General features: G+C 41.1%; 1 protein-coding gene and 1 long non-coding RNA gene across 2 annotated transcripts; one reads left to right on the top strand and one right to left on the bottom strand.

The window, feature by feature from the left end:
- The first annotated feature begins 1,242 nt into the window (after positions 1–1,242).
- On the top strand, positions 1,243–4,061 carry LOC125184197 (FANCD2 opposite strand protein). Its single transcript, XM_066992275.1, is given in 2 exon segments — positions 1,243–2,215; positions 2,217–4,061. Coding segments are annotated over 2 exon segments (444 nt in total). The 5' UTR covers positions 1,243–2,039; the 3' UTR covers positions 2,485–4,061.
- A 3,890-nt stretch (positions 4,062–7,951) lies between these two features.
- Positions 7,952–11,318, bottom strand: LOC136790098 (uncharacterized). Its single transcript, XR_010829358.1, has 4 exons — positions 11,110–11,318; positions 10,173–10,234; positions 9,620–9,774; positions 7,952–8,403 (listed from the first exon to the last, which is right to left on the bottom strand). It is a non-coding gene; the product is annotated as an uncharacterized lncRNA (long non-coding RNA).
- Positions 11,319–13,821: the final 2,503 nt, after the last annotated feature.

Raw genomic sequence — 13,821 nt, 5'->3', positions numbered from 1 at the left:
TGACATCTAAAAAAAGGTGACCTGGAAGGGTTTCCAAACAAACAGGACACAGGACGAAAAGATTTCTGGATATCAACAATAGTGAGACAGAACATGGACTTCCAGGACCCTGATGCCTGTAAGAAACAAATCACAGTCACCCAGAATTAACTCAGAAACAAAAGGTGAAGATTTCATCAATTTTCTATTCAGACTGTAACGAAGCAAAGCTCTCACTGAATCAGTAGCAAATTGTGCTAAATAAAAGGCCTGAGGAGTAAACTCAGGATTGAAAATCTGATTCATTAAAGGAAATAATATCACAATCTGCCTCCTACACAGAGTAGGTAGAAAACATGTATGTACTTATGTGTGTGTGTGTATATATGGTATGCACATATACACACACTCATGAGAGTGCTTTTAGTACTGAATGGAGACACTCCAGTGTAACCAGCATATATGCGTATATTGTGAAGGAATTTAGCAGTTTAATAACAGGCAAAATTAAACCCTTTAAATCGTTATGCCTAAACACTTTGTGCATTTTGCTGTGAAAACTAGAGCACTGTGCTCTCAGTATGCGAGTTTAAAAAAAAAAAAAGTTTGATGTTTAGGGATTTTTTTAAACAAAAGATAATTCCCTTTAGAAAAACTGAGCATTTAATTTTGAAGATATTTGCTTTTGGAAGGAGTATGGCTGTTACAATGCTTTGCATATATTAATGCAAATCACAGATGCTAGAGTGAATTAAAAAAAAAAAAAAAAAAAAACTATTCCCAGAGAAATTAATCCAAAATGAAAACTTATGCTGCACTAAGTTAAATGGGCCATGCTGGATCCTTCTTTGCTGATCACAAATAAAACAAACTGCAATTCCAGATTGTGAATTTCTTGTGTTCTTGTAACTGTGATGACTGTTTTGATATGTATTTTCTTTGGTATTTCTAAGGAACACTTGTTATATTTTCCACTGTACTTAATATGTATGCCTTCCAACAGTTTTGTATCAAATTGGAACCATTTATAAGGAATATTTTGTTTACAATGATAGGCAAGTCAGCCACGACTCGAAACACTAAGCTAACTACAGCGAAGTTCAGCAATTTACCACTGAGAAGTTTATTTTGTTATTCTGTGTGAGTTTAGTTGCCACTCAAGGCAAGCTTTTTCTATTTCAGCCACCTTGCTGTTCATAGCATTCTTCAGCCCTCCTTGCTGGAGGCTTTTGACTGAAAATAAAATTGGTCTTATTGAAATGCTGTAACATTTCTCCGTCAGTACAGAAGCACTTAGGCAAAATTTGTCCATCTGTAAAACTCAACCTTTTCCCCCTCAAGGAGAAGCACATCCTGCAACTTGCATCGCGATATAGATTTGCAGTGACTCCAAGCTGAAGTAAAATGAAAACGTGCTGTAACAGGCAGATTTACAACTGTTGGTGAAAGCACTCCAGAACTAAAATTGCAAGTAAATTGTTTGTCTAGAAAGAAGCTCAGTCCTTTCCCCTGTGCAGCTCCTGCTTAAACTGAGAATTTCAAACCCCGATGACAGCAGAGACAGCTGGAAAATCGGACTGTTAGGACAGTAAATACATGGGAAATGGTATCCTATTGATTGAGGGAGGAGGCTGAATGTTATTTGGTGTACTCTGAATTTTTAAGACATTCACTGTGACTGAAAATTTGGGTAAAGAAGGCTTTGCTATTTTCTTAAAAGGGCCTTCAAATAAAGGTGTTTAAACTTAACATGATGGAGGGATTTTAAGCAAGCAGTGAGGAATTATTATCAGATCACGAGGTGAAGGTGAGTCTGGTAGTCATTTTTGACGGAGACCACAGCGCAACAGCGAGAGAAAATGAAGAGCTGTGGGGACAGGTGTGTGTGAGGGGGAACACACCAACCACCGTCCAGGGGAAGCAGCAGCGGTTCTGCGCAAAGGGACAGCGGCATGCGGGCAGGCCGCCGCCGGGCGCCCCCAGCCGGCCCCAGCTAACGGCCGCGGCTCTGCGGGCAGCCCCCGGCCCGAGCCCGGGCCCCGCGGCCCAGCGGGCGGCGGATGGCGGGCGGTTACCAGCTGTGGGCGCCCCGCTCGCCCCTGGACGAGGCGCTGCGCTGGCTGCGGGGCGCCCCGCCGCCCGCTCCGCAGGCCGCCGCCATTTCGGCGCACCCCTTCCGCGGGGCCTGCCTGCCGCCGCTGGCGGCGGCGGCGGGCGGGCTGCGGGGCCGCGCGGCGGCGGCCGCAGGCCGTGAGGCTGCGGGGCCTCGACGCCGTTTTCGGGCGGCCGGTGACGGCGCAGCCGCCGCGCTGGAGCGGCTCGCTGCGGGTGTCGGAGCGCTCGGCCTTCTGCCGGGTGGTGGCCCCGCGGCAGCCGGGGCCTGGCGGGCTGCGGGAGACCGAGGCCCGACTGGCCGCCGCCATGTGCCGCAGGATGCTGCGCGCCATCCTGTTGCTGTACGCCGCCTACAAGAAGTGTGCCTTCGCCCTGCAGCACTCGCGATGAGAGCCCTTGGCACGCTTGGCATCAGCCGGGGGGTGACCCGGGTCCGGCTTGGCTGGACGCTTCAGGGTGTTGGCTGCCTTGGAACCATACTGAAGCCTCACTGCACAGAGCATTCGATGAAACCTTACCTGTTGCGGCCAGTGCCTCGCTTGCCTGCCAGGATGGCACCCCAAGGAAAGCTGGCTGAAGAAGCACGGGGCTCAGAGTGCAACAGCATGAAGCTCGTGGACTCGGGCACCAGCTACGTCAAAGAGATGAAAACCTGCACGCCCCATCAGAGGTTATAGGGACGTGACTGCACCGTCTGCCTGTGTTTGTAGTCACGGCCTGATGAGTGCCAAGGAGGAGCGTGGTTCTGGCTTGCTGTGTTGCATGTAGTGTTCGCCATTCTGCTGGGAGAAAAGCCTGAAGTGAAATGTCTGCCAAACTGAGAAGCGCTGCTGCTTGAGATGTGGCTGTCTTTGCCAGACAGTCCTCAAAGAAAAGAGGTTTACACTCCTTTTATAGCTACGGGTACAAACTCCAAAACAGATCCCAACCTTAATACCTTCCAAGCCAAATCCGTTGTTTACTCATTTCTTGTCAACAAAGACCTCCACAAAACAAAACAAAAGTTACGGTTTAATCTGTTAATAAGTTTTACAGTTTCTCCCCCCTTGACCATTACTACTTTGTGAGAACTAACTGGTTTACAAAGAATTCAAATCGCCTTTTTATCATTCAGAGCAAAGTCTGTAGTTATTTACGGCTAGTGAAGGCAGTTCACATAAATACAGTCTTCAAAGTTACCCATGTGAATCTTTTTTCTTTTTTTTTTTTTTTTAGCTAATGGTATAAGTATCCTTAAAGCAAAATTCATGCCATAACAGTTTTCTAAAAATGCACTTTTGATCTACTCTGTTCAAACTTTCTTTACAATTAAATGTACAGGTGTGAAAATCTATGTAGATTGCTTACAGCTAATGAAAACAATTTGCAAAGAATGACTGCAGAGTTGCTACTTACCTTCAAAATAACCAAAACAATATTTTTACTTGTTTTAAATGCCATAAACAGTGTATATAGCTTTTTAGAAATATACTATTGGCTTCTTAACAGTCCAAATAAAATTTGTTCTGATTTATTTCCTGCCAGTATAGGTAATTTATTACAAGTTCCATAAAGTATAGTTACAAACTATCACAAAAATTATAGCAGCCTATAGAGTTTCAGTTAATCTTGCCCATGCAATTACAGAGGGGAAAGCATTTATAATGCATTTGTAGTCAATATTTCACATCACCCTGATAATATAATCATTATTCATTCCAATATGGAGATGAACATTCGGGGTTGTCATAGCATTCAGTCATTGCTTGTAACAAACTTTAGAAATGTCTTGTCATGGATTCACCCCTAATTGTGAAAAGCTGGTTGTCCCATCTTTCAGTAGAGGCTGATTTGCTTTCTAGACTATCTGGAACAAGCTAACAAGTTAGAATAGATGAGTGTGGCTGCTGGGAAGTATCACAACACAAGAAGAACTCGTAGAATCTACTTGTTTACAACTGATAAGTTAATAAAGAGATCAGCCAAATCTGGGTCTGTGCTTTGCTTGTCCGTGGTAATAGCAGCCAGGCATTAGAAAGAAGTGCAAGCTTTGGAGCTGGATCTACAGTTCCTGTTTCTGATCCAGAGCTGCCTATTAAGACTGTGCAGAGTCAATCCTGCTGCAGTCTAAGCTGGATTTTCCCATTGAGTTCTCATCAGACCAGCATTCAGATCTGGCTCTGCTTTTTGGGCTAGTTTAAAGAGAAATTCATATCTGCTTACCTCTGAATGAATGCTTCTCCTAACCTAGGATATGTCAAGGGGAGTTGATACAGATCTACGGAAGTAATACTGATTTAAGCAAACAGGTTATTTGGCTAATAACTGTTTTTTCTAAAAAAAAAAAAAAAAAAAAAATGCACGAAGGGAAGGCCTTTTCTATTTAAAAATAAAGGTTTTAATGAGCACCCTGTTCACTGCCATACTGATAGATAATCATGAAGGAGAGGGTCTGGAAAAGTTTCTTCATAGTCTTTTCATAAAGCACTGGTGTAAAGCTGTCATCTCTACCTTACAGCAGACACAGTTCTGTAGCATTGACCTGAGGCTGAACTGTGAGCTACCTGGCAAGTCTTCCATGTTCATCCTCTCAAGCTGAGCCACAGCCATTAAACCCCAAATAGAAGGCCACAGCAGTGGTAGGTGATGAGAGACCATACAAAAGAAGGTGAGCATTAGGGCCTGTGAAAGGAAACCCTGTGCTTGCAAGGACTGCCGAGCTAGGTGTGGACCATCGGAGCTCCGTAAATGTTGTTCTTCTAATCACTTCTGATCATAGTGTGCTCCTGCAGGGAGAAGGTGATTGTTTCAACAGGTCAGGTGTATTTACGAGGTGTAGACAGTGCCCTAAAAGGTTTGCTGGTTTATAATGAAAGGAACTGAACAACTATGTCATGTTACACCAGCTGGTATGGCTTCTAGTATTGCTCTGAAACTACACCACAAATAAATTCCATAAACTTAGGCTACTGAGCATCCAGTCCAAACACCTGCTTTTTTTTCCTTAAGTGTTAATCCTTAAGCAATTAGGCACAACATGAAACTTTGTTTCTTAGAAATTTATTATGTAGGTCATGTTTGTTTGGCTGCAGTAAGGACTTACTGTTTTCGATACAGTAGTCTTGTTTATGTACAAAGACAGGGGAAAGTATGGCTTTTATAAACACAGTTGTGCATGGATAAAGTCTTCCTTCCAAGAAGCCCTGTGTACCACAAGCTTTTCTTATCCCCTTCCAGTCTCACTTTCACAATACCTTGTCCTGCTGTTTGCCTGCTTTTTGATTCCTTTCACACACAGCTTCAATGAAATCAATGCCCCCGCTCCATCTTTGCTGCCATTTCACTGTAGAGTTCCTGCTCAGACTTTAGTCATCCTGCTCCGTGCCTTGAGAAGGTGATTTCTGTTGATCCAATTGACAACAATAATAAAAAACAAGATGTGTAATTGCCTTTCTGTTCTCTCTGAATAACTGTGTGACACACCTGTCAGTTTCAGTGAGAGCTGAGCTTGGATGCAGACTGAATAGCAGCCACCCACAGCCTTGAAGGACACCTCAAGAGCCAGTTCAATGGTCAAAGTGGTTGATGTAAGAGTTTCTTTTTATACTATGTCTCCAAGCCAGCAGGCACTTATAGTTGTTTAACTTCACCAACGTAAGTCACTTTCATTCAGCTTGGTTGTTGCAGTTCACAGTGGTAGGGATAAACCCAAAGGTAAAGAAAATAACAACTCATACATCTTTAAATGATGTATCCCAATACCATCTGCTCCCAGGAACACCCTATTATCTCCAGCTCCAAGTTAGCCTGAAGCCAGGCAGGTTCCCATCTCACAGTGTGTGTCCTGCTTTCTCAGACATGCAAAGGAGACATAATTTAGACAACAAGCATTGCTGCAAGGTAGCTTAGTTTAACTTTCAACTTTTCATTATTTTTTCCCCTCCGTTGGAAACTGTGACACTGAATAAGCATCCCTTGATGGTGGCTTTCAGATTTCCCAAATCTGAAAATTTCAAAGCACAGGTTCTAACCAGCTACTGGTGCACACAGCAGTAAGGCTTGCTCCTTTCAGATTAATCAGGGCTTCACTCGGCGATCCTTCTAATGCTACTTCAGTCTCCCCATCCCTTAAAGCAGGTCTGTGGAGAACCAGGTCTGTGCTTCCGTTCAGCTTGCTGTAGGCTGTGGTAGGGACAGAAGTAGGCAGGAGGAATTTGGCTTGAGGTGAGAGTTATTACCTTGGGAAGACTCAAGGTAGAGAAACGCTATTATTCTCCACACCAGAAAGGGATATGCTGATTTTAGGGGGAAAGGAGAAATAACCTTCACCCTTAAAATGGACAATGAATCTTTTTATTACTGCTTTATGATCATAATGGATCTGCAACTTAAACCAGTCTGTTGCCCTGGATTGTTTCAACAAGTTCAAGATCAAACTTGGCTTTCTCAGTGTCAAGTGAGTTGAAATTAGAGGAGTATTGATTATTGCCTCAGCAGCGCTGTGGTCTGCTCACAGCAGCCTGTGGAGAATAGAAAGTTAAACAAAGGGAGAAAGTGGGCCAGCAGCTGCAGATGGTGGCTAAACTGACGCTTGCACACAGGCTCCAAACAACCTTGGCTGTAATTGCTTACTTCTAGAACCATCCTTAGGATCATTGAACAGAGGCTCCTTTAATTGTCTGCTTTTACAGTGGTTTCAGAGAGAATTTTGCCATTTCTGTTTGGCTACATCTCAGAAAAATTCACATCATTTCCCATTGCCTGTGAACAATCATGCCGTCATATGCCACAGAGATGCTAGCAGCAGCAGTCCTTCTTCAGCTCCAGAGCAAGAAACAAGGGACCCTTTGCACATATGGTCCTACTGGATCCTCAGCGTCTTTGCTGAATTGGTGGCAGGCTTTCCACTCGCATCTCAGGGGCTCTGAATCATTAATGGTCCAGTCACCTTTGCTCTCAAACCTGAACTCTGGCTTTGCTTAATCAGCAAAGCTGATGTTTTTTTCCCCCCCTATCTGGGCTAGTAGATATGATTCATAACATCTCATGGCACTGTGTGTTTTCAAAGTTAATCTGATCAGGCCCGTATTTCAAGTCACTCAGTTCTTGAATCCTAGTAAGTCTACTACAGATGTGAGACTCCTGCATCCAAGTCCAACTGGCAGGTCATCATGTGCATCCCCATGCAGATGTGGTGGAAAAGCATCCAATTCATATGTTCAGTTCCTTAAAGGAGTCTTAGCGCCAGCACTAGGCCTGCAGCTGCATCAGGCTGGCTTGCCTTTAAAAGTGCCACATGCAAGGATGAGGACAGATGATCTTAAGACGTATGGGTACCCCATCTTCTCTGCTCCTGGGGCTTCCAGAAATAGCTAATTGATTCCCTATTAGCGCTGAGACAAGTTTTGACCCTGAATTTGTGGCAGCTCTATAGTATGACCAGCTATTTTGCAGCCAAGTAGAGCATCTAAAAAACATTCAACTCTTTTCACATCAGTGCAAATCCAGAGATTTTAGGCCAATAATGTGGGTTTAAAAGGTCTTCTTAATGAGTTTTATATGGCCATTCTGCAGTTCACAGTCTGCTGTAAGCTGACTAAGTGCCCTTCAGGTTAAGAAGAGATCAGACAATGTTGGGATTGATACACAACTAACTAGTAATGACTGGTGTACATGTTTGTATTTCTACTCTTAATGTAGATTATCAGCATTTGTGCACAGCTAATTTCCCTCTCCGTTGTGAGCCCTTTCATCAGAAAACAGAAAGATGCATTTTTTTGTAATAAGAAATTGAACTTTTGGAAAAAGAAAAAGAGGCCTCAAAAAGAGTAAACCTTAGTTAAAACTTACTAAGCATGTCAGTAAATTCTCTTTAGCACCCTGACTCATTGCAAGCTGTTATATTATTCTCTTGGCTCAAGGTAGCTTATACTCATATGTAATGACAGCTGCCTTATTAGAGATACATCTTGAAGTTTTAACACTGCAGAACATAAATAGCACCTTGGAGTTGCAGAACCTTGCTTATCTTGCTAATGAGATACCAAGAGGAGAAACAATGACGCAAGTTCTGGGTTAGTCATGAGACAGGTGCCACCCACACTTGGAAAGGATTGCCCGCAGCCACAGCACAGGCTAATCTGTTGGTGCCAGCAGAGAAAACAAAACTAAATTATTTCACTGACGTGTATGAAGAAATACTCCCTCAGTGAGAAATCAGGAGCATCAGGCTGGGTCCCATCACAATTTTCTTCACTTTCTTTTGTCCATGTGACAAGTAGTACTTGGGAGCTTGGATCTTTCCCATTAGTTAAGTAAGCCTTGATGAGCCTGGAGGGAAAGAGCAACAATCAAGAGAAACAATCCTGCCATTTTGGAAGAATTGTTTTATCCCCATCCTTCATACGTTGTGTACATCGTGTGTATTGAAGTAAGTCAATCCTGTTGGGGGCTTTCCATTCAAATTGCTGCTTTTTCAATTAAAAAGACCACAAAGCATGATTAAAATTCAGATTGCTGGTCTTGGCTGTTTTCATACTTTGGCTTTAAAACATTTGTTAAGCACCATCTGCTGTACATTCAGAAAATAGCAACTAGAACTGCTCATCTCTTTCCAGCTTCTTAATAAAATTAAAGTTATTTAAATGCTGTCTACTATGAAATATAGTATGTCAGCTCCAGAATGTTTAAACTGCATTTATATAGTTCTCCAATTGCATTATCTATCTACAGTTAGAGATAGAACACAAGTTTCTCTTGGGAGAGGAACTGTATTACAGTTAACAACTGTATTTTGTAATAAACATCATGTCCTAGAATAGGACAGTGGAAGGAGTCAAGAAAATATCTATGTTAAGCCTGAATTCCAGGTGTACTAAATAAAAGAGGATGAATGCAGCCAGAGACAAAGCACTGTCTTTCAAGGACAAATTCAATGTGCAGTGACTGCAGGACTCAATGACAAAAACAAAAGCTACACATCAGTTGAAAATCCTAAATGGGCAATATTAGCTTTTCAATATTGTTTAATTATCAGATCAGTTATCACTAATACTCCCAGCCATCACAACTCTTTTGACAGTGAACTGCAGGCAATGGAGAAAAGAACTCCAATTATTAGACTGAACTGAGTGAAAAGCCTGAAAGGAGTAAATAAACCTGGAGAACATTTAAATGAAAAACAGCCACTAGACATTTTTTCCGTCAGCTTCTGTGTTTGGCCTTTCTTCCCTGCTTTTTAGCAGAAGACGTTCTCTCTGAGCAGGAAGGAAGGAGTGTCAGAAGCTGTTGCATTCAGAATGATTTGCACAAGAGCACGAAGGGAAAGATTGCAACCATGATGTGCAAGGCAAAGGCTGACCAAACAAAGCAGAGTTGGAGAAGCCTAACTCTCAGAAGTGCCCTGCTGGAGCAAATTCTGCTCCTTTCTTGTCCTTCACATCAATACTTAGTACAAACTAAGCAGGGAGTCCCGCAGCTATGCAGGGGACTACACAGCACCAGTAGTCCTATAATTTAAAATCAAGCAAGCTCCTAGATCTCTTACCTTCTGTGCTCTCCCCATCTCAATCCAGGAGAGAGAAGAGAGAAATCCACCAAAGAAGGTCATCTTTTCACTCAGCCCACAGCCAGGCCTGCTCTCAGCCCTGACCTTTTGGTTCATAAGTTACTTACTCATTCTAAAGTAGGGCAGGCTCCTCTCTGCAAGAAATAAAAATACTTCATAACTGTGAGGACTGATCTGGAGACCAATGAACATCAACAGAAGCCTTGCCCAAGTATGGATCAGTAGATTTCTAAGAAATTCATTGCTCCTAAAGTCAAAGTGATTTTGTAAGCCATTATCGTTTCTGTTCAACCAGAGGGAAAACAGAGGCAAGTAGCAGTAAAGGAACTTGGCTGAGTGATATTACATAAGCCAGTCATCACCAGAGCAAATGGTCCCAAATTACCAGTTCCCAAATCACAGGTGGAACCGCAGACAAACTCTCTGCATGGCTCTCCCCTCTTCCCTCCCCTCCCAGGAAGTTACAGTACTTAAGATTAGGTCTTAGAGAACACAGTCATTATGTGGAAGCTGTTGTTTTTCTGAGTCAGACCTTGCAAATCAGGACAGCTGTTTTCACTGATGGCTATGAAATTATCAGGCATCCATTTTTATCTGCATAAAGATAATAAATATTAAGTTTATAAGGGAATAAAGTCTTTGCAAGCATACTCATCACAATCCTACTCTTACAAAGTTATATTAGTACAACATTCTTGCAAAGAGGGTATAGACACTCAAAGAAAACATCTCAAAGTTGCCATTTTGCAGTTCTGGAAGATGCATTAAACTACATAATAATTTTAATTTCAAAAGGTATAAACCGAGATGTACCAAACTCAGAAATTTAGTAAAATCTTAAATAGATTTCTTAGTTCCATGAATGCACCTCAGGTGAAACCTTTTAAAAACTCAGCATGAGTAAGCAAAGCAATTCTAAGTATTAGAATGTAAACATTCTGCAGTGATGCTCTTGACATGACAGAACATTCTCCACAAATTCCATATGAAACATTTCAAGTAACCAGTCCAAACATTAATGGCTTCAAGCATTTAATATAACGTGATACACACTGAAATTTTCCCTGCAGCTTCTCCTCCCTTGATCGTTTGCAGGGTAACAGTTATAATGAACAAGAGGTCAAAAACAAAACAAAACATAATAATTAAAAATAAATAAATAAGTAAACCCTACCCCAACCAACAACAACAAAAAACCTATCCCCAATAAAAATAAACAAGCAAAAGAAAACCTTCTCTTTTGACAGAAGTATTATTCTATGGGTTCTAGGGTTATTCTCGATGCACATCTGTATGAAGAAACTCAGGACTGTACAACAAAGAGTGGGGTTCAAATACCCGTGTATTTACATCCCAAACATTCAGGTATCTAAGATAGAAGAAATAATTTCTTCCAAAACACTGCTTGTTTATTTCTCTCAGTTCAAGGCATTATGAAATCTTAGCTGTAAAACTGCAGTAGTACATACCTGCTTCTGGGTTTTGATCCACATCCTTTAGAATAAACAATCAATTTTTTTCGATAGGTTTTGAAAGCCACTTGATACGCATTAAGGAAGATGAATACTTGAATGAAATTAAAAAAAATGTTTTGAAATCCTCTTTTTTTCAACAGTTTCTATATTCACTCTTCCTTTTTCCTTATTAGTACTATTTAACATAATCTACAAAATAAGAATTCTTGCAGCAAAATATTTATACTGATTTGGGCCATAGATGATTATGTTCTAACACAGTGCTATCAGAGATTGATATTGAACTACAGCTAGAAGCAATTAGAAGCAATTAGAAATGTAATAATTGAAAGCAGCCACACCAGGATTGTGGATTACTTCCACAATAATAAAACTAGGGTGGTGATAGTATGATCTCAACCAGTTTAAAACTAGTATAGCTAGCAACAGTTAACTCACTGAAATTGTTCCCTCCTTTCAGCTGTGCAAAATGAAAAAGAAATCAAGTCGGGTATCTCTCTTTCTTTTAACAAAAGAAAGAAAGAAATGGGGTAGGAAATTAGAACATAAGAAATTAGGCATTGACATCAGAAATCAGTGGAAAAATAAAATAAAATAAAAAAACTTCAATCTTCTAAAGTCTCAATAAAAAAGTCTCCAAAAAGCACCGACTTCTATGATGTTCTAAGAGTAGATATCAGCATGAACATAAAACAGATCTATATATAGAAACGATGAAGAAAGATAAAATGTCATGCTACAAGGTTTAAGATTTTATCCTGCCAGATGCTGAACTCTCTGGCCCTGACCCAGCAAACCATTTAAGCATGTGGTTAGAAGTCAGCGTGCATGTTGCCCTGTTGAAACAAATGTGGTTATTTAAAGTTAGCACATAGTTACGTGCTTTGAAAGATTGGGTCATTAGAGTACCAACCACTTACTGCCAGAGTATAAGGCTAAATTACTGCTATGTACAGGTGGTTACTTAGCTGTCCATTATGAGGCTCACATACCACTCTCTGAAGCACACTTTGAAGCATTTCCTCACCAGTGGATAAGAAAAAAATGTGGGTCTTTGTGGGAAGGAAATTACTCCTTTCCCATCATTTCACTTTCATGTGCAAAACCAAATTACACTGATGCCCAGGTACAAGCATCACGTGGGGAAACGCATTCCACTATCAAAGACAATGGTAGTTATACAATGCTACCCACTGCATCCCATGTGCACTAACTCCATTAAATCCAACTTCCTCCTGTATGCAGGCCTAGTATAACTCATAATTTGCAATGAAAAGGGTAAAATCATGCAGATAACAAATGCCACATTTTGTTTTTAGCATTGTTTAGATTTTCTAAAATACTGCTTGATGCTGGGCAACATTGCTGCCTAGCAAAAACATTGTTGTTAAAAAGAAGAGTTGTGCCCTCTTAATATTGAATAGAACTTGTAATCCTATCTTAAAGCCAGGAGCAAGACTAGTTATAAAAGTGCATTTGTAGCCTTTGTTCTGACTGTTGTAGACTGGGAAATAGCTGTGTGCTCATTAAAGTATATGTCAAACCTCTCATATATGTCAAACCTGACATATATGTCAAACCTTCTCATGAAACCAAATCACATTTGTTATGCTCATGGAAGCAAGAGAACCATATTCTGCAGATGTTTGCCTGCCCAGGAAATAAGGTCCCTTTCCTTAACTGAGGTGACTTTTTCTACTGTGATTTAGGGGTTGTGAGTAAAAGTTAGAATAGAAACTCATAATTTTATTTTAATTATGGTTTTATATACCTGCCAAAATGTATCTGTTCTGTTCAGATCTCAACATGTGATTCCGCCATGGTTGGTTTGGCTTTTTAGTTTTGTTTTTGCTTGAGGAGTGCGGGCATACTTTGCCTTTGTCAGGGAACACGTTCACAGTTTGGTTCTTACCATGTAGAGAGAAAATACCCACATAGGAAAAAAAAACAAAAAACAAACACTAAAAATCATATTACTTCTTTTTCCCTTATTACTTGCCTCTAACCTTATTCTGCCATCCTTCCTGTTTATGTCCTCACGTTATTGTACCATCTTCATTCAAGCAAAGCACAGCACCTGGCCATTTCAGGAGTCAAGAGTTACCTTGCCTTCATAGGAGAACCCTATTCTGTTGTTACAGTCTCTGCTTGGTGCTCAGGTATCACAGTGATGATTGAACTAGAAATAGTAATATGTGTGACAACCTTTACATAGGGAGAGAAAGAATTCTGTAATGGCAGTGCAGTTAGGCTTTTGTTCTTAAACTCTGCAGTGGTTCTGCAAAGGTTTTTGTAACGAGGCAGAAATGTCTCTCTCACCACAGAGGTTACTAAAATGGTAAACATCAGGGATAGCAGCACAAGCATTTGATGAGCACATATAGCATAAAGTTCTTGTTTGTCAAATACTGAAATCTCGGCATAATGCCCCCTTAGTTGGGACTGTTCCTGAAATTCCTGAAACATCTCATCACTTCAGTCCCTAATTGTCTGCATCTCCTTCTCCACCCTGTCCATCCGCAAATGCATGGGCTATTATTCTTATATCTCTTATCTCTGGTGTTACCTTGTCCGCTGTTGATGAAGGGGAAAAAAAAATGTAACTCTAGGCTGTCGATCAGGATCAGCCCATCCTTTGCAAATGTCAGCTTCTGTCAGTAAGAAGCTAAGCAGTGTCACACTGTATTTGAATCCTATGTTCAAACA

This window comes from Anser cygnoides, chromosome 2 (assembly GCF_040182565.1).
Source record: "Anser cygnoides isolate HZ-2024a breed goose chromosome 2, Taihu_goose_T2T_genome, whole genome shotgun sequence".
In the NCBI taxonomy this organism is placed as follows: domain Eukaryota; kingdom Metazoa; phylum Chordata; class Aves; order Anseriformes; family Anatidae; genus Anser; species Anser cygnoides.
This window is presented reverse-complemented; position numbering and strand designations above follow the sequence as displayed.